The following is a 27380-nucleotide window of genomic DNA, read 5'->3' on the forward strand; positions in this document are numbered from 1 at the left end:
TACCAAGTTTGTTCAGTTTCCCAGAGCAAAACATTTGTTATCAAATCCTCTTTTTTGGATTAATATCACCATTATCATCTAAATCTATGCCATTATCTGCCATGAATCTATTTAATTGCTCCACAGACTCTATTAATTTGTTATTACAAGATCAAAGAGTGATGTGGAAAGAGCATGATAAATGGGACTGGGATCTTCAGTCCTCTATTCTGATAGCTCAACCAAAATAAACTTGCATGGGAAAAAAAACATGGCAGACACAATGTGTACTAGAGAACAGGACCTTATGGCATGACTACAAGTAGCCAAAAAGAAAAACTGCCATTGATGTGATCCAGAATCTCACCAGGGGGCAGTATGACATAATGGAGCAAAGCTGTTCTCCATATTGTACATATTGTGCAGGTCTGCTGTTTTACTGAACTGCATTTCCACATCTACATGATGACAACAAAGATTAAAGTGGCATCCTTGCCTGAAGAAAAATTAGATATCCTAATAAACAGAGTTTCAGGAAATTTCATAAAATGTCTTTTTTTTTTTGTTTCATGGTAATAAAGAGGTCTTTCGATCAAGTTGTCAATAATATAAATACGTAAGTGAAGGTGAAAAGTCATCCAGCTTGGGTATGTTTTGTTATTTCACTCGCTTGAGACTGAAAATATGAATTTTGAGACTGAAAATGTGATTAAGAAATATTTCTACTTATTATCAATGTCGAAAACAGTTGTTGCTGCTTAATGTTTTTGTTGAAACCGTGACAAAGCCTATTACCACTAAACGTTTGGGGTGTAGGTCTCAGACAAGATAGGCCATAAAAATATTAAGCAATTTTCAATACACAACTAAAACACTGATAATAACAAAAACCATGATTAGTAATTGAGTTTCAATAACAAATTATTATAACTGAGCATCAGCCTATTAGAGTGATTTCTGAAGGATCATGTGACAGTGAAGACCATGAGTAATGAATAATGAAAACGAAGCCTCGCCGTTACATTTTAAAACATTAATAGAAACCAGTTATTTTAATTGTGATAATATTTCATAATGTTACTGTTTACTGTAGTATGTATATTAAACGATGTTTTATTATACATACTGATCGTAATAGGTCAAATTCACTTTGCATACAGTATGAACTCCATTTCCCAGAATGCCCTACTGTCTTCCACCCCCAGTCCAGCCGGTGTATTTGGATACAAAGTCAGCCTTAGGAGTTGACAGCCCGGTCCATGGAATAGATCGTCTTTCTCACAGGGAAAGAAAACAGGAGAAGAAACGATTCGATTGAGATGAACGACAGGCCGACCGACTGACCCAGCTGAGAGAACGATTACAAGAGCATCCTTCAGTGGAATTCGATGATGTCTACAACAAATGGGAATATTTCAGCGTTATGATACGCCCATGCGACGAGCTGTGTGGATGTTGTGATGTACGGTGAACGATCCAGGCAACCACAAACATACATCTGAACTGAGAAGACCGGTTGTTTTGGCTGGAAGAAGCATGGATATTTTACCACTGGTCTGTGGATTACAAGAAATATTGTTGCAGAATCTAGAAAGGAATTAGGTGGATATTATTATTATTAATATTATTATTATTATTATTAAGATGGTGGACACATCTTGTGTTGGCTTTTATTTGGACAGCATAAACACATTATGCAGAATTTCGTCGCGTAATCGTTACGACCTGGATAAAAGTCACCTTTATGCAAGCCACCCGCATCACTCTCATTCTTCATAGAAATATCTCAATATCGCTTTAGTATAATCCAATACCAATCCGAAGTTTCGCTTAGCTTGACATACATTTCTATTTATATACGCACCTGCCTCCAGCTTTATGAATCAACTGCTCTATGACAATAAAATGTCTACTGTTAAAATGACAATCATGGAAAATGAGGACGAAATGATCGAAGTAAGCACTTGCACATGCGATTCATAAAAATAACACGAACCGACTGTCGCTTTGGCTTATGACGTGGATTAAATTGCAAACAGTATTAGTGGCTATAGTAACGTTTATCGATGAAATATTAATACGCCAAATATATACCTTTCCTCATATACAAAGCGATAAATATGTGGCGTACATTGTGTATGTCGATTAAAGCTAATGACAACCACGGCTCTGCCATCTCTCTGTTGTGATTCTCATCTTAAAATGGACGCGCGCTTTCCTTGAACTGTCTTGTAGCGTTCGAGATGTCCCGAATTTATACAAAACAAGAGAAACGTGAAGAGAATGTTACGAATGTGCAAATAATCGTGGATGCTTTGAAATCGCAAGCTGGTGCATCTCTGTGAGCCTATCAGAGCTGAATGTCTGAGGATGCCTTAAGCCTGCGCATGCATGTGTTTAAGGCTATGAATATTCATTAACATCCATTGCAAAAAAAGAGTAACATCGATGTACGTGTACAAATATGAGAGTTTTACATGGATCAGATGGATTAGAGGTTAAGACAACATTCCAGTGCAAGCTAGTTAGGTAGAATTTAACCCCGTACTAGAACGTAAGTGATTTTGAGGCAGAAAATTCAGAAGAACAATTGTTTTATGTTTACTAATATTCGTTTACTTGTGGATTCTGCTACTGAAAAGAGAAACCAAGCAAGCAGTCTCCAAGGCCTTCAATGAATCGTCAATACTGCATCAAGCAACCAAAAAGATAAGATTCTCACCCTTTGATGGAATGGATATTCTCACCTAATCTTAAGGACTTCGTTTTCTTTCAGTGCCCTTGGTCATATTAGAGCTGTAAGCACTCATGAACTGATTAAAATGGCTCTATAAATGTTAAGACGCACACAAAGTGTGCTGTGGACAATCCAAGCAATCACTTAGGACAGTGTGGGGGCAGCCCAGCCGAAGCTTTACATATTGATTTCATTCCTCATCAAGAAGGCCTGCACTCAGTAGATGGGCTCTGCATGGATATTGTGCGCAAGTTGACAGAGGGCCTCCTCCAGCTTTTGAGACCTCATCGCTGACTTGAACACTCAGTGATGGATCCATATACGAAACTGAGTGGAGTAGGAGCTGGAGGTGGTGGCAGTGCTGCCCCGCTCCCTTGCACCAGTAGGGGAGGTTCCTGTGGACCCCCAGTTCCCTCCGCCCTCCCAGCAAATGCAAATTCAATACCCTGCCTGAGACACAGCAGCAGCAGCCAGAACTCCTCTAATTTTTCCTCGTCAGTGGACTCCCCAGATTCCCATCTTCCTCATCATCATGAAGGCAGTAACACGTACTGGACAGCTGTCTTCGATTATGAGGCCACAGCGGACGAGGAGCTGACCTTGCGGCGTGGCGACCTACTGGAGGTGCTCTCCAAGGACTCTAAGGTGTCTGGAGATGAGGGCTGGTGGACTGGGAAGATCCAGGACAAGGTGGGCATATTCCCTAGCAATTACGTGACCCGACGGGACACCAGCTATCCGGCGTTGCCTCCGGAAGGTCTGGTTGGTGGGGAGTCGCCACTGGAGATTGACTTCTCAGAGCTGTGCTTGGAGGAGGTGATTGGTGCTGGTGGCTTTGGAAAGGTCTACAAGGGTGTGTGGCGAGATGAGGAAGTGGCTGTTAAAGCAGCTCGTCAGGACCCGGATGAGGACATCAGTGCTACTGCAGAGAATGTGAGGCAGGAGGCCAGACTCTTCTGGATGCTCCGACACCGCAACATCATTGCTCTCCGTGGTGTTTGCCTGCGGGAGCCAAATCTTTGCCTGGTTATGGAATACGCCCGTGGCGGGGCGCTTAACCGGGCACTTGCTGGGAAGAAGGTGCCTCCTCGGGTACTGGTGAATTGGGCAGTGCAGATTGCGACGGGAATGGACTACTTGCACAATCAGACCTTTGTGCCAATCATCCATCGAGACCTCAAATCCAGTAACAGTGAGTTATGTTTCTTTACCGTTCACAGTAAAAGTTGTACCTTTGGGGGTACAGGAACTTGTCACTGGGTCAGTACCCTTAAAGCAGGGGTGTCCGGTCCTGCCTCTGGAGGGCCGCTCTCCTGTAGAGTTTAGCTTCAACCCCACACCTGAACTAGCTAATCAAGTCCTTTCTAGGCATACTAGAAACTTCCAGGCAGGTGTGTTGAGGCAAGGTGGAACAAAACTCTTTAGGACACCGGCCCTCCAGGACCCCTGCCTTAAAGTGACAACTTAGCATCTAATGTGTGCCTAAAAGGTCAATATTAGTACCTTTGAGTAGTAATATGTACCCTTAAGGTACCAATATGAACCTTTGAGGGTATAGCCCCAAGGAAAAGATGTTGTACTCCTAAAGCAGGGGTGGGGAACCTTGATCCTAGAGGGCCTGCAGAGTTTAGCTCCAAAATACCAACCTGTATTCTGAAGACCTTGATTAGCTTGTTCAGGTGTGTTTGATTAGGGCTGGAGCTAAACTCTGCAGGGACCCTCGAGGATCAACGTTCCCCACCCCTGCTCTAAAGGTACAGTATTTGCACATTTTTTTCTCAGAGAGTTCTGATGCACTCAACACCAACACATATGCAGCAACATACTGATTAAGGGTAAATGCCTTTGGGACACTACTGGCATGTCAGATACAGTCCCGAGAGAAATGCAGTGCATCAAATATATAATTCTGCATACTCAAATTTGCAATGGGAATTATGGGTTAGGCACAGGTGGGGTGACTGTAGTGATGGAACAAAAGGAATAGATTGTGTGAATAGAATGTGTGAATGTGAATAGATAGTTGTGTGCTTGGAAACACTGTTTTTGTTCATAGCCTCTTGTCATGGCATTGCTTCCTCTTCTTAAGGAGAGCTGCTCTGCTCTGGAAAACGCTGGGCTATTTTTGGTCCTTTGTGCTATTTGCTGCTAAGCGCAGTTGGAGTTGTTGTGGGCAGAAAGAAGAGAGTAGCTGAATGGGTGAGTATGGATGCATTTGGGAAAAGAAACACTGCACAGAAGATATTAAGGGTTCTGCTTTTGCAGTTTTTGCAGTAGCAGAGCTTGACAGACACTCAAGAGAAGATTTAGCAAAGTCTGCTAATCCCTGTCCTTGTCAAATCCATGAAAACAGTCATCCCAGTGCTGCTCCCTCTTCCAGAGATGGGATGCATGTTTATCGTGGCTCTGTAGACACAGAAGGGGTGAAAGCATTAGCTGTCAGAGTTTAGAGTTTCACTGCCTCTCATTATCCAGGGGCTCTGAGCTCAGGTATCCTCTTCAAACTGTAGGCGTACTTGGAGATTGGCACAGCTGCCGTGGCAACAGAGGCGGATTCCAAGCCCTCCAGCCTCTTCCCAGCTCCCCTCTATTGCACCCTAGACATCCCCCTCCCCCACAGTACAGTCCCCGCTTAACAACACACTACAGTGAATGCAATACTTGCATTCCGTTACTAGCATCATTATTTGTCATAAAATTCATCACTGAGCTTTAAATTTTGAAGTCAAAATAAAGTAGCACCTTACAATTGGTGTAAATCAATGGGGCTTTGTAAATGTAAAATACTAGAACAATGACAGGAGGAGTCTGAGACAAAGACTTTTACATTAGCATACCAAAATTACTGTAATAGTTGCCTCTCCCTCATGTTGCCTGGGGGGCTAATTTGAACATACTTGGCTTGCTGGTTGTCAGTGTATCTGAATAACTAGGATAATCTGATTACTGACCTCTTTTAAAGTGATGTCAGTCTGTGTGCGCGAGTTGATAGGCTGAAGTCGGTGGTCAGTCCATGTTGTTAACTGAGCTCACACTGGACTTAAGTTACCGTTATCAAAGAATGTCCCACACGCTGGTGAAAACAAAAACGAAATGGGGATCAATTGAAAGGGTGACTCAGCTGAGAGTAATGCTAAACCCCTGATCACCTTCCCCTGACACACTCCTCAGGCAGGTATTTCCTGGAACACAGGAATGGCTAATGGCTAATACACATGTCTGGTGCTATCAAATTATTGTGGCACACGTTCAGTACTTGTTTTCAACTTAATGAAGCCAATTTATATCTCTACACTCAACTTCAATAATAGGTTTATAACATGAAGACATACTGATGTTGAAGACATAGTTTACCCCAAAATGAAAATTCTGTCATCAGTCACTCACTCTCATGTCGTTCCAAACCCATAAAACCCATTAGTTTATCTTCAGAACACAAATTAAGATATTTTTGAAACTTGAGAGCTCTGATCCTGCATAGACAGCAACACAACTGACACATTCAAGGGCCAGAAAGGTAGTAAGAACATCATTAAAATAGTCCATGTGACATTAGTGGTTTAACTGTAATGTTATGAAGCTACGAGAATACTTTTATGAATACTTCATGTCATTACAATTGAACCACTGACTTTGGATTTCATCAAAAATATCTTAATTTGTGTTCCAAAGATGAAAGAATGTCTTAGGGGTTTAGAACAACATGAGGGTTAGTAATGATTGACAGATTTTTAAACATTTGGGTGATCTATCCCATTAAAGGCTGTGACAGACCATTGTATTTGTCAGATGGTGTTTAACAATTTAACATCATTTGACACTGAAGGCTGGAATAATGGCTAATAAAAAAGCCCGTATAGATCGACTACTAGTTACAGGCTACTGGAGGGTAGTTAAGGTTACTAGTTTACTGTGCATGTTTTGGCAACTAAAATTTAAATTACATGTTTAATTAGTCCTGCCTGAACACACTGTACAGTACTGACCTGAAGACATTCACAAATAGTCCACAAGAGAAAATAATAGTTGAATTTATAAAAATGACCCGATTCAAAAGTTTACATATACGCTTGATTTTTTTTTTTTTTTTTTTAAGTAATAGTTATTCATGGGTCCCTTGTTTGTCCTGAACAGTTAAACTACCAGCTGTTCTTCAGAAAAATCCTTCAGGTCCCACAAATTCTTTGGTTTTTCAACATTTTTGTGTATTTGAACCCTTTTCAACAATGGCTGTATGATTTTGAGATCCATCTTTTGACACAAAGGACACTGAGGTACTCATATGCAAATATTACAGAAGATTCAAATGCTCACTGATGCTTCAGAAGAAAACACAATGCATTAAAGGAAATGAAAACTTTTTGAATTTGAATATCAGGGTAAATTTAACTTATTTTGTCTTCGGATAAATATGTAAATATCTTCTTTACCTTCTAAAGGGCAGTACGAAATGGGGGAAAAAATATATATATTTAGATAAAATAAGAAAAACGTGCATCTTCATTCTGTTTAAAAGTTTACACTCCTGGTTCTTAATGCATCGTGTTTCCTTCTGGAGCATCAGTGAGCATTTGAACCTTCTGTAATAGTTGCATATGAGTCCCCCAGTTGTCCTCAGTGTGAAAAGATGGATCTCAAAATCATACAGTCATTGTTGGAAAGGATCAAGTACACAAAAATGCTGAAAAACCAAAGAATTTGTTGGACCTGGAGGATTTTTCTGAAGAAGAGCTGGCAGTTTAACTGTTCATGACGCACAAGGGACTCATGAACAACTATCACTAAACCAAAAAAACACAGCTGTGGATCATTCAGGTAACAACACAGTATTAAGAGTCAAGCATGTGTCAACTTTTAAATGGGGTCACTTTTCTAAATGTAACTATTATTTTCTCCTGTGGACTATATGTAAACATCTTTTATATGAAATATCTTATTCAAGTCAGTACTAATTAAAAAATACCATGCATTTTGCATGATCCCTCTTATTTTGGCAAAATAACTGCAGCTTCTGCAAGGTGTATGTAAACATTAGACCTCAACTGTACTTGACTTGGCTGTTCTGTAATATTGATTTTATTGAGTTTAGTTTAGTGAGTACAGTTCAGTTATAGGTCACGTGATGTTGTTCATACCATTTTAGTATGTGAATTGCTGTAAAGGTGTAAAAATAGACTCCTCAAATAGTGTTTTATCAGCAGGTGTAGAGAAAATGAATTACGGACATATAGACAGGGCAGGAGACAGGCTGGGAACACAGCAGAATTGCAACAATGACCCCTTTATTGCATATCCAAGACAGAGATGGCTCGACAATGACAGGAGTCACTCGCCTGACTGGGGGAGGGTGGATATGAAAAAATGAGCGTCTGGACCACGAGAGTTCAGATGGATACAGGGTACAGGGGAAAATACTTAGGGATGTGTATGTATGGCTAAGTGTATGTATGTCCTGGAAATGCCCCAGGGTCTGAACTCACACAGGGGGAGAGGGGGTCAGTGGTGGGTTATAAGCACCGGGGTCAGCGGGGTACAGGGTAGAGGGACTCATTTGTCACAAATGACAAATGACAGATGAATTGCTGTAGTTATATATCTTTATTTTCTGGTTTGTAGACCAAGGCACTAGCAATGGCAATGTCATGGTTTCAATTCCTAGAGAATACACACCAAAAAAAAAGTATTGAATGCATTTTAAAGTACTTACCTAACTGTGACTGATGTTATATGTGATCCTAGACCACAAAACCAGTCGTAAGTAGGGACAAAATGATTGATTTTTCTTTTATGCCAAAAAATTATTAGGATATTAAGTAGAAATCATGTTTTCTACCATAAGTATATCATAAATATATCAAAACTTAATTTCTGATTAGTAATATGCATTGCTAAGAACTTCATTTGGACACCTTTAAAGGTGATTTTTGCACCCTCACACATATTAGTATTTTAGTGTGTTACAAAGTTTCTATTTTTACTACCTCTTTCACACAGGCTGTGTATTTAGAAGTTTTGCTTTTACAAAAGGTGCCTGACAGTTTCACAGCGCCACTCTTCTAAATGTAATGCACAAAAGTCACCCACAATTTTAGGTGTTCCATTAATAAGTAATAGGATACATTCCTTTCCCACCGATTAGAATGAGTCAGACGGGGATGATGGTAAAAGTGAGGCCATGGACTTTTTTGCATTGTTTGCACTCTGGTTAGTGACCATGACTCATTTGTTCAGCCTTTTATGTGTTAAACATTATGAACCAATACCATTTTTAGCGTTTGAGAAGCACTACCTGTATTTAGTTAAGCCATAATTTTCAAGTATAGTACAGCGGGACTGATAATTTGAGGGTTCAGTGTTACTTTTTTAAATATTTTATATGTATTACAAAGTATTGGTTAAGAGCTGTTGTTTTACTACTGTTATTTTGGGTTATCTGTTGTTTTTAACGAAAGAGGTGCTTTAAGGGCTCCTGCAGTTAAACACATTTTTTTTGTTAATGTTTGAAAATGAAGATTTAAGACAGATACAGCTTTCGGTTTTTATTTTACAGAGAAATATTGTTTTACATCACATTCTCAGTTCTTAGCAATATAACCATTTCCTTTAAACTGTAAAGGATTACTCTTTATTTTCCAAGTAATTACAGTAAGTTTTCTTTTATTATTTGCATTAGATGTCACATACATGTTTGTTTTGACTGCATTTAGTTGACAAGGAAGTAAACATCAATCAGCAGATCGCTTTCTCCCATGTCCTCACTCTAAGGCAGTGTTGGGAAGTCTGTGTATCATTTTTCTTTTTTACTGAAACATCCAGTGAAGCAATTGAATTTCCCAGTTTTACTTGAGAGACAGGACATTCTAGGAAAGTGTTCACGATACATTTGCTCGTCTGTGGCTCATTGCTCTCTGCGCTCAACAGCAGCTCTACGCAGGCGTGAATATTGGTAATGAATTTATATCATACAAATTAATTGTGAAATATGACCAATCTGCTGACATTTTGTTCTGTTTCTGTTTGCGACAGACTTTGCACTTACACTGTATGATATAATATGTTAAAAGAAACCTATTATGCCCCTTTTTACAAGATGTAATATAAGTCTCAGTTGTCCCCAGAACATGTATGTAAAGTTTCAGCTCAAAATACCCCACAGAACATTTATTATCATTTTGAAAATGGCTATTTTAAGTGCAAGCGGAAACATGCTGTTTTCGTGCATATCTCTTTAAATGCAAATGGGCCGCTCCCCGCCCCCTTTTCCATAATAGGGCTGTGCCTTTACAGCTCGTACCTCAGATACTCTGCTAAAAAACATCTGTTTGGTTTAGATTATCATGTCTATCGCACTGAAATCATGTGTTTTAAATCATATTAGTTTAAACTTCTGATATACTTTTTTTCTGAGCGCGCACATCTGAAGCATGCGCACAAAAAGAGGCTGTCACACGGCGTGTAAGTACTAAACTAAGTTCTCTTTCGTGTCTTATTGCGCTTAAACTGTCAAATACACACATGTTTATGTTTAAAACACAGTTGGTTATATCTGTGAAGGAAAACAGATGAGAAAGAAATCACGTTTACATTAGATCTGTGTGTCAGCGGCATAAAATACAGTAAATAAATCAATAAATCCACTGTTCTCTTGTTGTGAACAAGAGAAGGTGCCATGGGTTATATAAAATTTAAATAAAGGGTTTTTGTTCGATAAATATGTCACTTCACATAATTTCCCATCAATTTACTCTTTGATATAGGCTATATCCAGTAAAATTCATCTCTAGCACTAACTGTGTTACTCTTTGGTAGATCTTTTAGTCCAATCATATCTGAAAAATCTCCATTTTTGTGGGAATTTGGGCATCTGCAGTACAGGTGTGTTTAGAGACTATGTATTGGTCATCTTTTGTCTGGGCATGTGTAAGTGAGAATGGTGTGGATCAGTGTCTTTCTTAGTTTAAACTCTGACACAGTTTAAATGTGAGCCAGATAGTAAATACACTCTGTATCTGCCACAAAAATCAATAAAGAGACAATAAAATGTAGTCCTGACGGTCTCGGTTAATGAACTGAAGACTATAGCCCTCATATGAGAGAGTATCTTTAAAACTGTTTTAGTTAATACATAACCAGACACTTTTTTTTGCAGGCATGAGAATTTCTCAGTTGTTTTCTATTTAAAGAGTTAGAGTCCAAGGTTTGGCCTAGAGCTCACGTGATCCAAAGCAAAGAAAACACACAAAGTGCTTATCCACACCCAAACTGAGCATACACTATAATGCACCACACACACACACACATTTACTATGAACTGCAGCATCACAGAGTCAATAATCAAAGCAAGACCTGCCCACACAGCTAATATAGACACATTTACACTTACAGAAGTGTTCACAGGTGTTACTATGGCACAATAAACAGTACCACACATCCATGACAAAGCATAGAGCATGTTGTGGATATGGTGGGAAAGACAGAGTGTGTAGTGTTGTAGTCTACATATCCTTGCAGTGCACGCTGAACAATACATGCAACACAGTCAGTACACAGAACGCACTGGCGTGGCAGAGTGTCAGAGATGTTCGGCACAATGCCCATCGGTGGCCTGCTCTTCTACAGTGCCACGGATGTCAGAGGAGTATTGTTGGAGCACTGAAAGCAAGGAAGATGGGAGCAACGGGAGCAAGGCAGAGCCTTCCTAGAACAGGTTGTATTAGAATGTCCTGTAAACAAATTATTACACAGCAGCAATGTTTTCATTAACCAGTCCCTTGAGGTCAAAAGGTTTGTTATCTCAGAGAATGCAGAGTGAATTCATCTGAAATTGTAGCTGGGTGAATTATGGTAAATCAAGCTACATTTATTTACTTTTTTCCAGCTCAGTGATAATAGTTCTCTGGAATGTGGGGATTTGAAAATGCCTATTTTAAGTGCAAGCAGAAACACGCTGTTTTCATGCATGTCTCTTTAAATGTGAATGAGCTGCTGCTCCCCGCCCCCTTTTCCAGAATAGGGCTGTGCCTTTACAGCTTGTACCTCAGATACTCTGCTAAAAAACATCTGTTTGGTTTAGATTATCATGTCTGTCGCACTGAAATCATGCGTTTTAAACCATATTAGTTCCAACCTTTGATATACGGTTGTCTGTGCATGCACACGGCGTGTAAGTGCTAAACTAAGTTCTCTTTCATGTCTTATTGCGCTTAAACTGTCAAATACACACAAGTTAATGTTAAAAACACACGAGTTACAAAAACAGTCGGTTATGTCTCTGAATGTAAACAGCTGGGAAAGGAATCACGTTTACATTAGATCTGTGTGTCAGCAGCGTAAAATACAGTAAATAAATCAATAAATCCACTGTTTTCTTGTCTCCTCTGAGGCTGGGACTCTAAATAGTGCTCTGTGCTCATCTGTGCAGGTAATGACAGAACAGTTAGCATACTTATGTACAATGTACATTAATATTATTTGCATTAATTAATTTTCCCTCATTTTGTGTGTCTATGTTGGTTGTTTGAAACAAATTACAGCATTGTGGAATCCAGTCATAAAAATGGAATTTACAGTATAACACAGAAAGTTGCAGAATTTAGCAAATTTGGGATGAGTACATTAAAAGTAGGGCTGTACAATTCATTTGGATTTCAAAAAGAAGCCTGCATGTTCTGGAATCCAGAATAATTTTAACAGAAAAAAATTGGTGGGGATTTGAGGGGGGGAAAATAAATAAATAAATAAAAAAAAATAATAAAAATAATTGAAATTAGAAAAAATAAAACTGCTTTTAAATGTATAAGTTTCATGATTTCTATTAAGTAGGCATGCCTAAAATGAACTACAAATTACTAAAATTTAATTGAATCATAAAAATGGAATCTGGGAAAAAAATAAAACCGATTTCATAAGGACCTGTGTTTGTTGATTTGTGGCTTGTTTGCAAAAAAAAACTGCTTTGATGAAAAAAATTGATCCAGTTTTACTTATAATTTATCTGCTTTATATATTTATCCTGCTACATTTTTGTTTTGTATTTATTTTTCTTTTATTTCAAATTTTGCATAATTATGAATATATCTCCAGTTTAAGATACATGATATAAAGCACAAGAGACAGACAAACATTAGAACAGAGAAGAGAAGAGCAAAACATTACAATGCATTTGAAAGTAATCAGTGCAATTATTTCTGTAAACATTTTTATAAAAATAAGTATCAATTAATTCATTAGTTCAGTAATTAATTTTGTTCATAATTGTATGTGCAATAATATGCATGCAGGTCTTGGGTTCACTGGGGGTGTTTGATGGTCTGGGGAGGAATATCCTTGAAGCGTTTTACAAAACACTGCGTTCTAGACAACGGTACCCTCAATGCTGTTAGGTACATTGCTATTTGGGGACAGTTGTGGCCTAATGGTTAAAGAGTCTGACCTGTAACCCAAAGGTGGAATCGAGTCTTAGGTCCGCAGGGATTGTAGGTGGGGGGGAGTGAATTACCACTCTCTCCATGCCACGACTGAGATGAGACCCTTGAGCATGGCACCAAACTGCTCTGTGTGTTTACAAAGACATTGATGCCATTGACTGGCCCTCATATCCCCCAAACCTGAATCCAATTGAAAGCCGAAGCTGCCAAGTAGCACACCATGGACTGTCCAAAAGTGTAGGTGTTCCCATAATTTTTGTGAGCAGTGTAGTTGAAGTGTGTGCACTTCTTACTGAATACAGAATACTAAAATACTATTTTCTCAGCTTAATATACAGAGACAACTGTAAGAAAGCCATTGATAGGCTGATTTCCCTGAGGATCCTGACCAGCAACAGTGGCTCAACCAATAGAGTTAGTTTTGGGCGTGGCTATCTGTTTGTTAAGCCATAATAGCAGATGGGGGGAGTGTTTGGGAAACCTGTCTGAAAACATACATTTTTGTAATTCAGTTTAATGTTTAGTGCAGCAATTACATACTTAAAGAGACAGTTCACCCAAAAATAAAAATTACCTCATGATTTACTCACCCTCAAGCCATCCTGGAAATAACTTTCCTCTTTCAGATGAATACAATCAGAGTTATATTAAAAAATGTCCTGGCTCTTTCAAACTTTATAAGGGCAGTGAATGGGGGTTAAGATTTTGAAGTCTAATGTAAAGTGCATCCATCCATCATAAAAAGTACTCCACATGACTCCAGGGGGTACTGAAGTGAAGGCCTTCTGAAGTAAATCGATGCATTTGTGTAAGAAAAATATCCATATTTAAAGTGTATAAGCCGCAATCTCTAGCTTCCGCTAACTGTCGTATGCACATTCACACGAGAGTGGCTTTCCAGCAGATGACGTAGGAATGTAGGTGTAGCGTAAGCTCCAGTGAAAACGTGACTTCAGCTTTGTTGAAACATTCCGGATATACACATGACGCACCATTTCAAAACAAATAAAAGTATAGAGTTTAGCTAAAGCAATTCACTTCTTCACATGGTTTGTCTTTGCTGTAAACAAAACTTGGTTCTCGCAAGACTAACATATTCTCAACGGAACTTACGCTCATCCGCTGGAACGCCACTCTCATTAAAGTGTGTACGACAGTTAGCGAAAACTAGAGATTACGTTTTATAAAGCTTTAAATATGGATATTTTTCTTACGCAAACACATCGCTTCGCTTCAAAAGGCTTTATTAACTCCTCAGAGTCTTATGGAGCACTTTTTATGATGGATTGATGTACTTTATTGGGCTTCAAAATCTCAACACCCATTCACTGCCATTCTAAAGCTTGGAAGAGCCAGGACATTTTTTAATATAACTTCTTGTATTCCTCTGAAAGGAGAAAGTCGTGTACATTTTTGGTCATTTACAATTTTGGGTGAACTATCCTTTTAACCTTTAAGGTAAACATGTTTGTTGTATTCAAAAAAGTTGTCAGAATTTTCATGACGGTGTGTTCTTTTTGGTTTAATTATTAAAGAACAGCCAAGAAACAAAAAGTATGTCTTGGAAGTGTGACAACACACAGATAAGTGGAGTAGCTCTGGCAGTCAGGTGCTTTGCTGACTGTCAGGTGCTGCTTGTGTCATAGAGTGTCTCTTTGCATGTGCCTCAGGTGACATTTAACTCAAAGAGGCCTGACAGCAGCACAGCTGACACAGGGAAAAGCTGGCGTCCGCAGGTACATTTAACCCTGTGGGAGAGGGAGGCCGTGTGGTTACCACCACTGGTGTCCTATTACTACAAACACTAGAACAGCTGAAGAGAATGTCAGTAACAATTCAACTTCCTTATGTTTTACTTGAAATAAATGATTCATATATGAAGATAAAATAAAGTTACTAGTGTTTGGAGAGGTTTAAACAGTGAAAAGGAAGGAATGACCCTGTTCTAGAGTTCAGCTGCAGTTCTCTCGTCCCTATTCAGGCAAATTTTCATGCAGTTCCTGGTTGGTGGTTTGCATTCCAAATGTCCCTAAAAGAGACTCAATGTATGTCTAGAGAACAAGGCCGTCATCAGTACTGCACAGGTTCTAATTACGCTGTTATCTGTTGACATAACAGCCAGTCTAATATTGACATTCGAATAGAGGCAGAAATTTGACTCTAATCGAGAATGCGGATACTCAAGGACTTTTTAAAAGCGCAGGCAACAAAGCAGCAGCATCTAATGTCTGAAAGTCACCATGCAGAAGATCGTATGGGTACAAAGCCATAATAATATCTCTCCCGGAGGGCAACATTGTGCCGTGCTGGAACTGATTAAAGCTCAATGAGCCGTTGGTGTTGCTTCTGCAGCCAACCAAAGGTATCAGTGACATGAGGTCTTTGTAAAACCAAGCACACTCTGCTAGACTAAAACCCCTTGCACACTTAAATTTATGGTTTCTTTCTTTCTGGTGTGTTAGTGAGCACTTTACTAGGGATGGGAATGGGGAAGTAATGTGATTCCTCTAATCGATTATGATTCTTTAACACTTCCATTATCAAAGCAGTGTAGACGGATGTTTCAAAGATGTCTTTACCCACCTTTTTCCTGAGTAACTGATGAGTCCCGGAAATGTAAAGCATCTTTCCGTTATGGGACAGACGAGACTTCCACATTCAGAAAAAAGGTGGATATAAGTGGCATAAATACAGTCTAATACTTAGCCTTAACTTTATATTAAACAATACTAAACAAACAGAAAAGGAGGCAACATTATTTAAGTTACTTCTATATTAACTTGTTTAATTCGCTAAAAAGAAATAACTCATTGGAATCATTTGTTGGGAACCAGACTGCACTTTTTTGTGTTTTATGCTACTGATTCACTAAAATGAACTGACTCATTAGTCTGTGTGTATGATTGTGCTGTATGATGTTGATTCACTAAAAAGAACTGACTCATTAGAATGATTCATTTGGGAATTAGTCTACACTGGATGTGTTGTATGTTATTAATTCACTAAAAAGAACTGACTCATTAGAATGATCAGATTACACTGATTAGGTTGTTCGCTTTTGATTCACTAAAAAGTAATAAATCACTGGAGTCATTTGTTGGGAACCAGACTACACTGGTTGTGTTGTATGTTATTGATTCACTAAAAAGAACTGACTCATTAGAATAATTCATTTGGGAATCAGACAGCACTGGTTGCATTGTATGTTATTGATTTACGAAAAATAACTGATTCATTGGAATGATTCATTTGTGAATCAGAATGAATCAAATTTTAGTTTTGATTCACTAAAAAGAAATAACTCATTGGAGTCATTTGTTCAGAACCAGACCAAACTGGTTGTGTTGTATGTTATTAATTCACTAAAAAGAACTGACTGATTAGGAATATTTATTTGGGAATCTGACTACAGTGGTTGTGTCGTATGTTATTGATTCACTAAAAAGTACCAACTCATTAGAACGATTTGTTTGGGAATCTGACTACAATGGTTGTATTGTATGTTATTGATTCACTAAAAAGTACTGACTCATTAGAACGATTTGTTTGGGAATCAGTCAGATTACACTGGTTGTGTTGTATGATGTTGATTCACTAAAAAGAACTGACTCATTAGAATGATTCATTTGGATATTAGACTACACTAATCATGTTGTATGTTACTGATTCACTAAAAAGAACTGATTCATTAGAATGATTCATTTGGGAATTAGACTACACTAGTTTCACTGTATGTTATTGATTCAGTTTTAAAAAAAAAACTGACTCTTTTAAGACTAGTCTTAAGAATGACTTTTTTTAAATTCAGAACTAGATACACAGTTGCATTGTATGTTTTGATTAAAAGCAACTGACTCAGAAAAAAGAAATAACTCATTTTGTTTTGATTCACTTAAAAAAGTCATTTTCTTTGCTTTGAACCAGACCAGACTGGTTGTGTTATATATTTTTGATTCACTAAAAAGAACTGATTCATTAGAACAATTTGTTTGGGAATCAGACTACACTAGTTGCATTGTATGTTATTGATACACTGAAAAGAACTGACTCATTAGAACGATTCAGTTGGGAATTAGATGACACTGGTTGTGTTATAAGTTATTAATTTACTAAAAAGAACTTTTTCTTTGGAGTGATTCATTTGGGAATTAGACTACACTGGTTGTGCAGTGTATGTTATTGATTCACTAAAAAGAAATAACTCATTCATTTGTTAGGAACCAGACTACTCTGGTTGTGCAGTGTATGTTAATGATTCACTGGAAAAAAGAAATAACTCATTATCCTATTTAATACTGTAAAGTTGCTTTGACACAACCTGTTTTGTTAAAAAGCACTGTATAAATAAAGTCTATATGTTTTGTTAGGAATTCAGAACTACTCTGGTTGTGTTGTATGTTACTGATTCACTAAAAAGAACTGATTCACTGAAAGAACTGAATCATTAGAATGATTCATTTCTGAATTAGACTAAATTGGTTGGGCTGTATGTTATTGATTCACTAAAAAGGACCTGCTTATTAAAACAAATTGTTTGAGAATCAGACTACACTGGTTATATTGTTTGTTATTGATTCACTAAAAAGAATTGACTCATTAGAACGATTCGTATGGGAATCAGACTACACTAGTTGTGTTGTATGTTTTTGACTCACTAAAAAGAACCAACTCATTAGAGTCCTTTGTTCAGGAATCAAACAAAACTAGTTGCTCTGTATGTTGTTGTTTTTCTTCTTCACAAAAACAACCAATTCATTAGAGTAATTCGTTCGGGAATCAGACTACAGTGGCTACACTATATTTCTCATTCACTAAAAGAAGAACCAACTCATTAGAGTCTTTTGTTCAGGAATCAGCCTACGCTAGTTATGTGGTATATTTCTGATTCACAGTAGAGATCATTCTCCACCCTGACTGCATTTTTGATCTCGAAATTTTAAGATTTAGCTACAGTCTGGGGCTTTTCGTGTCAGGCTACAGTCTTATAGTGTATGCTAGATGCAAAATATCCACATACAATATACTAAAGCTACTACAAAAGTGCACTTTAAACACGGCTTTATAAAATGAATGGGACAATCAGTTTGAGTGTCTCATTAGACACTATAAAGCCCAAACAGACTTCCATATATAGCTCCTCTTTAGCCATCCCTTCATGTATTTCTACCTCTCTCTCATTTTCTTTCTTTTCCTGCCTTTTTCTGATGCCACTCGCAGTCTGAAATATCCACGTCACTCCCTATGTTTAGCACTCCCACATATAAAGCACACAAAGCCACAAGCACAAGAATACAAATACATACTTATGCAAACACACACACACACACACACACTGATGATATGCCCCAATTCCTCTTGTCCTTGCTTCTTTCCTTTATTCTCTGTTCACCCATTCCCATCACCATCCCTCTCTCTTTCTCTTTCCCCCTTTGGTTGAGTGTAAGAATGGATGCCTCGGCAGGCGACAGCTGGAATCTGATTCATACAGGAATGGAGGGAGGTAGGCAGGGTGAGAGAGAGATGGAGAGAACGAGAGAGAGGGGGATGAGAGGGATTGTCTGTAGGGCACAGTGATAAAGAGGAAATGCAGTCTCCCAGAGACTGCTGAGGGAGGAGAAGGGGGCCACACTCAGTGATTGGTCCAAACAAGCCCCGCCTAGCTTAGTCATGCCTCTGCTGATTGGTCCACAGCCATGCTTGCCACCAGCGCTCTTAGTCAATAACCTTTTCAGTAAAATTCTGCTTTGATGGCTGTGTATCAGATAAGAAAGCTATCAGTTCAGACATATACACATAGGCTTAAAATATGTTTTTTGAAGATTGAAAGTTTATAGATGTTTTGTATTGGGGTGGGTAATGTATTAAACTTATATATATTTATCCATATTTTTGTGCATTTAATGACATTTTATGTTGTGATATTTATGTATTTTCTCTGAAATGGTGTAGAATAATTATTTTTTTAAATCATAAGGCCATAATTTAAAAACAAGTCATTGTAGCCAAGCAGATTCAAAAGGTTTAAAGAGATAATTCACCCAAAAATCAAAGTTCTGTCATTAATTACTCACCCTCATGTCGTTCCAATCCCATAAGTCCTTCGTTCATCTTTAGACCACAAATTAAGATATTTTTGATGAAACTCAAGAGCTTTCTGACCCTGCATAGACAGCAATGCAACTACCACATTTAAGGCCCAGAAAGGCAGCAAAGACATTGTTGAAAAAAACTCCATGTGACATTCTTGGTTCAAACAAATATCTGATACATAGCCTACCCCTTTTCTCTATAGATGCAGACCTGAAAATAGCAACACAAATGAAGGATTCAAACTGCTTTGTCAGCATGTGGGATTGTAAAAAAAAATCTCTCTCTCAGCAGTGTAATATAGTGTACCTGGGCTGAAGTAGCAGGTAGAACAAGGGGAAACAAGGGACCTGATTCAGCCATAGTACCAGCTGTTCCTGCCTTCAGGGGACAGATTCATTTCACCCTTCATGCTCCCTTACTGAGTGTGCACGATATTCGGCACTGAGGGGAGAATTCGTGCTTTCAGATTAGAAGATATGGAAGAGTAGGCGACTCAGCGATTGATTGAGACACAGACCTTTTCAGTGAGCTTTAGACAAAGAGGACAGCACTGTGTGGGAGAGAGAATGTGTTTCAGAGACAGCTTGTCTCTTTCTTGGATTGTACGCCTGACAAATCCGGCAAAGTTTAGGACTGTGCCACGCTTGTGTTTAAAACACTAAAGAAATAGCTATTAGCACAATAGGCACAACGTCTTTATTGCTTAATTCTAAATCAGTGACTGTTCAAATATTTTTAACCTCTTGACTTTAAGCTGCTGTGTGAAGACTGGATGATGTGCCGTTCTCATAGATTGTCCAAGTGACAAATGGTCTAGTCTCCAATCGGATCATGAAGGGTCAGGGGTCAAATTGCTTGTTGTAATGGCAAACAGTTAAACAAGGGTTGTAGCGTGACAGATGTGTGTGCCCTGACACCATACTGCACTTCATCATCATCAGGCTTAGTTTAAAGTAGCTGCAAATGAAGATATATATAAAGGAAATGCTAGTTAGGTTGTATTTTATGCCATCTGGGGGTCCAAAGTGTGTGATTATTTGAAAGACGGAAGATTTATGTTAGGGTATTGTGTGTGTGTGTTTGTGTGTGATATATACACTACCAGTCAAAAGTTTTTGAACACTTAGATTTTTAATGTTTTTTACAAAAGTCTCTTCTGCTCACCACTCCTGTAAAATTCTGAAATATTTGTACTATTTTAAATAACTATTTTCTATTTATAAAGTATAATTTATTCCTGTGTTTTCAAAACTGAATTTTTAGCATCATTACTCCAGTCACATAATCCTTCGGAAATATTCTAATATTCTGATTTGCTACTCAAAAAAACATTTATGTTAAAGACAGCCGAGTTGATTTTTTTTTTTCAGGTTTCTGTGATGAATAGAAAGTTCAGAAGAGCAGCATTTATCTGAAATAGAAACCTTTTGTAACATTATAAATGTCTTTATCATCACTTTTGATCATTTTAAAGCATCCTTGCTAAATAAAGGTTTTATTTCTACAACTTCTTTCATCAAAAAAAGAAGAAAAAAAAATTATAATGACTCCAAGCTTTTAAATGATATAGTGTATAATGTTGCAAAAGCTTTTTTATTTCAGATAAATGCTTTTGTATCTTTCTATTCTTTAAAGAATCCTGAAAAAAACTGTACTCAGCTGTTTTAAATATTGATAATAATAAATGTTTCTTGAACAGCAAATCAGAATATTAGAATGATTTCTGAAGGATCATGTGACACTGCAGTAATGATGTTGAAAATGTAGCTTTGATCACAGGAATAAATTATATTTTAAAACATATTCAAATACAAAACAGTTATTTTAAATAGTAAAAATAGTTCAGATTTTTTGGCTGTAGTTTGAATCAAATAAATGCAGGTTTGAAGAGCAGAAGAAACTTCTTTAAAAACATTAAAAATCTTACTGTTCAAAAACTTTTGACTGGTAGTGTGTAGATGTAATAGATGTAAGTGAGTGATTTTTTTTAAATAAAACCACTAAATTTGACAGTTATTTAAAAAAAAAAAACTTATTTCCCACATATATATAAAATGTATATACAGTTTAGTGGTTAACCAAAAATAATTAAACAAAAATTGACTGTGGGATGTTGAGATTGACCAGTCATAATCAGGCTAATTCGTTTGATACGCAGACTGTGAATACAAAGCAAATATTAATATTATGAATGGGAGTTATGGTTGATGTCCTGTGTTTGATTTGAGTGTGTTTGATGTTGGACAGTTGCGAGTTGTAAAACCTGTGTGACGGTCCTCTCATATATCATCCCAACACATAAACACACACTTCCATGCATGCCCTGAATGGATGGCAGTAGCCTTTAGTGAAAAACCACAACAGAAGTTAATTGGAACAAACATGCACATATATGCATTGTATGCATTGTACACACAAACACACATTTCCATCACTGACACACCCTCGCTTATTCAACCTCAGACATGTTTTGTGCCTCTTTATTCACTCTCATGAACACCCTCTCTCTTTACACTTATATTCACACAATCCTATATATTCTTTCTCTGTGACATGCACACACACATTCACCCCCTCTTAACCCTCCGGTGGCAACTGTCCCTCAGGGTGACATGGCCACGAAGACAGGCATATAACAATGCCTTATTAACATTGTGAGCAGCCATCTCCTATTCTCCTAATCTCCCTTCACACCAGAGGCAGAAACATACATACTCACACAAATGCACACAGTTAGAGATGAAGCAGGGAAAGATCAAATTATAGGTTAACAATTTACAAAAAAATTATGGTAAAGCTTTATGTAAGTTATAAAGTCTTCTATTTTCTATTCTATCTACTTGTTTTATATTTCATTTATTGTAAAAAAAAACAAACAAACAAAAAAAAAAAAACCCTCTAACACTAGCATTCTCTATTATTTTTTATTCTCTATGTCTATTTTATTAATTAGAATTCATATTTTTTTATATTGTCCTCATTTGAAAGTCATAGATCTAATATAAACATGCAATTTCTTTCCCATCTGTTTACCTTCACAGATATAACTGACTGTTTTTGTAACTCGTGTGTGTTTTAAACATAAACTTGTGTGTATTTGACAGTTCAAGCGCAATAAGACATGAAAGAGAATTTAGTGTTTCTGCTTCCACTCAAAATAGACTTTTTCGAAATGATATAATAAATGATCTGTGAGGTATTTTAAGCTGAGACTTAACAGACACATTCTTGCAACTTTTGTAACATTTTGTAAAAAAGGGGCATAGTAGGTCTCCCTTAATGACTAAATCTCTTTTAGTTGTTACAAAAAATTCAACTGTTTATTGTTAGTTCATCTTATAGCTCAGGACCATTAAATAATATGAAACGATAATAATTCTTCAAAAGTTTTTTTCGTTGTTAGTTCTTGTTTACTACTGTAGTTAACTAATGTTAATCAGTACTTTTGTGTTTTGTTCAAATAACATCTGAACTTAAATTTAGCTAAGAAGCAAAACTGACAATACTAGGACTTTCCAGCTATGTGTCTTGAATATGTTATGTATCTTTTCTTGTTCCATTGGCATATTTTTATTTGTCTTGTCACTAAACTTAACGGCTGCTTTGCCTCAGCAGTTGTCGGCCTTCTAAGAAGATATTTTTAGCAGAAAACATGTCCTTGTTTACGAATACATGAAATATATGACATACACAACACAGTTTTTCCTCCAAAAATAGAGCATCTTTTGCATAATAATATTGGTCATTGACATCCAGTGTTTTTGCTATATTTTGTCATCTTTTCATCTGATATTCCAGGAAAAACATCTAGTTTACATACACCTTGCAGAATCTGCAAAATGTTAATTATTTTACCAAAATAAAGGGGATTGTATAAAATGTATGTTATTTTTTATTAAGTATTGACCTGAATAAGATATTTCACATAAAAGATGTTTACATATAGTCCACAAGAGAAAATAATAGTATTTTCACATTAATATATATATATTTTTTTAGTGATAGTTGTTCATGAGTCCCTTGTTTGTCCTGAACAGTTAAACTGCCTGCTGTTCTTCAGAAAAGTCCTTCAGGTCCCACAGATTCTTTGGTTTTTTAGCATTTTTGTTTATTTGAACCCTTTCCAACAATGATTGTATGGTTTTGAGATCTATCTTTTCACACTGAGCACAACTGAGAGACTCACATGCAACTATTACAGAAGGTTCAAACACTCACTGATGCTCCAGCAGGAAAAAAAACGATGCATTAAGACTAGGGGGGTGTAAACTTTTGAACAAAATGAAGATATGTACATTTTTCTTATTTTGACTATATATATATATATATATATATATATATATATATATGTTGTTGTTGTTTTTTTTTCATTTTGTACTGCCCCTCAGAAGCTACAGAAGATATTTACATGTTTCCCAGAAGACAAAATAAGTTCCATAAGTATTCACCCCCAGCTCTTAATGCATTGGGTTTCTTTCTGAAGCATCAGTGAGCATAACTTTTACCTGATTATATTATATTATATTATATGTCAGGTTACGCAGCAATTTATACTGTGTATAAAAGTTGCAATGGATGTGATAACCTGGAGGTAAGGAGAGAAAGGTTCCACCTGATCAACCTGAGCTTGTGATGTGCTGGTCAAACAGAAACTCAGCTGTGTTCCCTTCCTGTCTCTCTCTCTGCACCCGTTTGCATATGTGTGGTGATAATGGAAGAGAAGGCTGCACTCCACCCATCCCCACCCCACTCAAACCAGTCCAGCTGACTATTGACACTCCAAACATTTCCATAGCCTGCCCGCATACGGAAACACAGGAGGAAATACAGGGAGGAGGGAAAGAACAGGGCACCACAGACTAGCATCACTCTTTCATACAGTACACACTCATATATTTATATTAAAATGTAATATGGTGCACACATATGATGTATAATACTGGAAACAAAGCTATAGTTCACATAGTATTGATGATTTATTTGTGAGATTTACTCTATCCAGTGTGACTCAAGTTAGTAAATGTGAACTAGACCGAAAGAAATCCTTTTAAGTCTTTATGGCAACTGTGTAAGCTCATGTGGCATGACAATATGGCTTAGAACAGTGTATCCCAACCCTTTTTTGTCTTACGTTCCTATTGACTTGTATAATTCTTGTTCTAATAAACTAAGTGGATCTTGGTAGTTTCAGTAAACACAGATCTGAATTCAATGAATAACAATGCCAGGATCAGTGTGTCCTCTAAAGCCAATTCTGTGAAATATTGACATTGTTCTCCACATGGCGCCTGTAATGTGTATGTGTGTATGGGTTAAAGCCTGTCATGTGTCTCGTGATGTAAAGCTAAGATTTGTGTTGTGTATAGATGAGTGTGCACTAGTGTTGTCACGGTACCAAAATTTCAGTATTCGGTACCAATACCAGTGAAAATCCACGGTTCTCTGTACCAATTTCGGTACCAAATCAAAACACAAAAACATGAATTGAACAACACACTATTTTTATTTATAACAAACAAAAATAAAACAAAGTTTTGACTTGGAAGCTGGTATTTTGAGCTGAGGTGATGAAGCATTTGCTGGAATCCCCATTTTTCACTGTATAAACTGGCACTTAATCCATACATGTGAATTCAGCAACAGCTCGGTTCAGTTTTCTTGCCTTTTTGTCGTACTTCTGCTGCTCAAAAGCATCTGAAACCATTGTCTGCTTAGGAGTTTGGTTTGTGGTCTTCTTCAGCCTGCAGCTGTAAAAGGAAAATATAATATACTTCAGTAAAACAATGGGCTGAGTCTGACTAAATGCAATATTAGATTGACACCAGCTAAACAGAACTTTATATATAACTTTTCAGTAAATAACAAACCTCAGCTTTTTATAACAAAGTTAGATAAGATTACTTATACTGAGTGTAAGATATCAATGTTACACAGACGGGAAACTGTAGTATTAAAAACACTTTACAAAAAGATAACATTTAACATGACTTAATAAACAAGTGTTACATAGCAATTATTCTTCTTAATTTCAAAATGTATTCATAATTTATTTTAAATTAAAAGTTGTATCTGTTGACATTATTTCACGCACAATGAACAAACATGAACCATCAAATATTTGTATAAAACAACATTCACACACATTAATTAATGTTCACTCACTGTAAATTTATGTTAGATAATATATTAAGTCATGTTAATGAATAGTACTTTTACCAAACTATACAGGACTGTATTTGACTGTACTTTTATTTAATCAAACTGCGCAAACTATATTTTATAGCCTAGAACTGCTTTTCTGATGGACCGATTTTAAGGCATTAACCATACATTTGTACATTTGTTCTCTAACACACATATTTTAGCTACACGGGTCATTTAAAAGCCTCAGGTGTGTAAAAATAGTACACTATCATGTCCTGTTTTTTTTTTTTTTTAATAAACGCTATAGGAGCATTAAACACTTAATAAAGAAGTTTATTCTAATTCTCGCGTTAGCATTAGCCGCGCTTATGCTAACGATTAACTAAGCAAATGGCGATGTTTATTTAACGTATAATTTTTATAACAGAAGCTCTAAATATAAAATTAAATTAAAACTTACCTGCTTGAACTTTCATTAAATCTTGGTGTCGGTCTTTGAGGTGTTTTATTAAGTTCGATGTATTTCCTCCTTTTGAGAGAGAACTTCGATAACACCGTTTGCAGATGGGGTTCTGATGATCTATGATGTTGCCCTTGTCATCAGTCGCAAATACAAAATATTTCCACACGAGGCTCCTTCCTCCTTTCTTTTCAACAAGCGGATTCAGAGCAGCCGCATCGGCAGCACCACCGGTCGCTGTGTCTTTGTGCTTTTATGAAGAAGACGCAACTGCGCACTTTTCGCATAGCGCAGCAAGAACCGGGTTGACCGGGTGCTCGGTACCACCGGTACTTAAGAAAACCTGGTACCGTAACATTTAATTTTTTTTAGTACCGACTTGGTACCGAAGTACCGGGTCTTTTGACAACACTAGTGTGGACTTTTACGTCAGTTACGTGAAAAGAGAGAGTGTGTGTGTGTGTGTGTGTGTGTGTGTAAGAGATCTTGTTTCTCTTTGGGACTGTGTGTTGCCTGCACACATGCTATTGGCTAATAAATATTTGATAGTGTATAGAGCTTCATCTCCTTCTAAAAGTCAAGAAGTCTTCATTTTGCTGAGTGTATTTATTTTCTTATACATATTGTGAATAATTCACATTATTCCATTCTGGAATACATTAGATTTATTACAATATGTTCAGTACCGTTCAAAAGTTTGGGGTCAGTAAGATTTATTTTTGTTATTGGAAAAACATTAATACTTTAAGTCAGCAAGGACACATTATATTTACCAAAAGTGATAGTTAAGTTATTAATCAAGCAGCAGCACAACTGTTTTCAACAATGATAATAATAAGAATGCTTCTTGAGCGCTGAATCAGCATATTAGAATGATTTTTGAAGGATTATGTGACACTGAAGACTGGAATAATGATGCTGAAAATTCAACTTTGCCATCACAGGAATAAATTACTGTTTAACTGCATTTTAATGGCTTGGTGGACATAAGAGACTTACCAATTTATATTGCAATAATTCACATTAAATCTTCAAATTAATGTAGAAGCAACATAAAGGAAGTATATTTTTGATATTTGTTTAATGCCATCAAGTATCACTGATACTAACTGATGTCTCTATGATTTTTTTCTTAATATTTAACCATCGACTATAGACATTCAACATTACAGTATAATTGAGAGCTTTCAATTTAACATTTATTAGACTTTTAATTTTAATGGACTTAAAACAGTCTTCACATAAACCCATTATAATAACTGTCATATGTGCCCTTCAGCAAAAAAAAAAAAACAAATGCCAAATTTAAAACAGTTATCAAACACAAAAGTCTAAATTAAATAAAAGATAAAGCTTAAAACTACAGAAGTTATTGATTTTCCTCTTTTTTATTTTTGTTCTTTGATTAACAGACATCACAGCAGCTAGTTATTAGGGTATTTTGGCTGCTGTTACTTTAAAAGCTGCCGCTGCTGAACTGGACGCGGATCTGACACTGTTTTAAATGTGGCTCATAAATAATAAATAGTACATGCAACATTTT

The 27380-nt window shown here is 36.9% G+C and overlaps 1 protein-coding gene and 1 long non-coding RNA gene across 2 annotated transcripts in view; one reads left to right on the forward strand and one right to left on the reverse strand.

Moving 5' to 3' along the window:
* The first annotated feature begins 1184 nt into the window (after positions 1 to 1184).
* Positions 1185 to 27380, forward strand: part of map3k10 (mitogen-activated protein kinase kinase kinase 10) — a 41530-nt gene continuing 15334 nt past the window's right edge. The window contains exon 1 of the mRNA XM_051135767.1: positions 1185 to 3908. Coding sequence (XP_050991724.1) covers positions 3026 to 3908 — 883 coding nt within the window. The 5' untranslated portion in view covers positions 1185 to 3025. The remainder of the gene's footprint in view (positions 3909 to 27380) is intronic.
* On the reverse strand, positions 24718 to 26274 carry LOC127181211 (uncharacterized). Its single transcript, XR_007829743.1, has 2 exons — positions 25838 to 26274; positions 24718 to 24980 (listed from the first exon to the last, which is right to left on the reverse strand). It is a non-coding gene; the product is annotated as an uncharacterized LOC127181211 (long non-coding RNA).

Source organism: Labeo rohita, chromosome 18 (genome assembly GCF_022985175.1).
Source record: "Labeo rohita strain BAU-BD-2019 chromosome 18, IGBB_LRoh.1.0, whole genome shotgun sequence".
Classification (NCBI taxonomy): domain Eukaryota; kingdom Metazoa; phylum Chordata; class Actinopteri; order Cypriniformes; family Cyprinidae; genus Labeo; species Labeo rohita.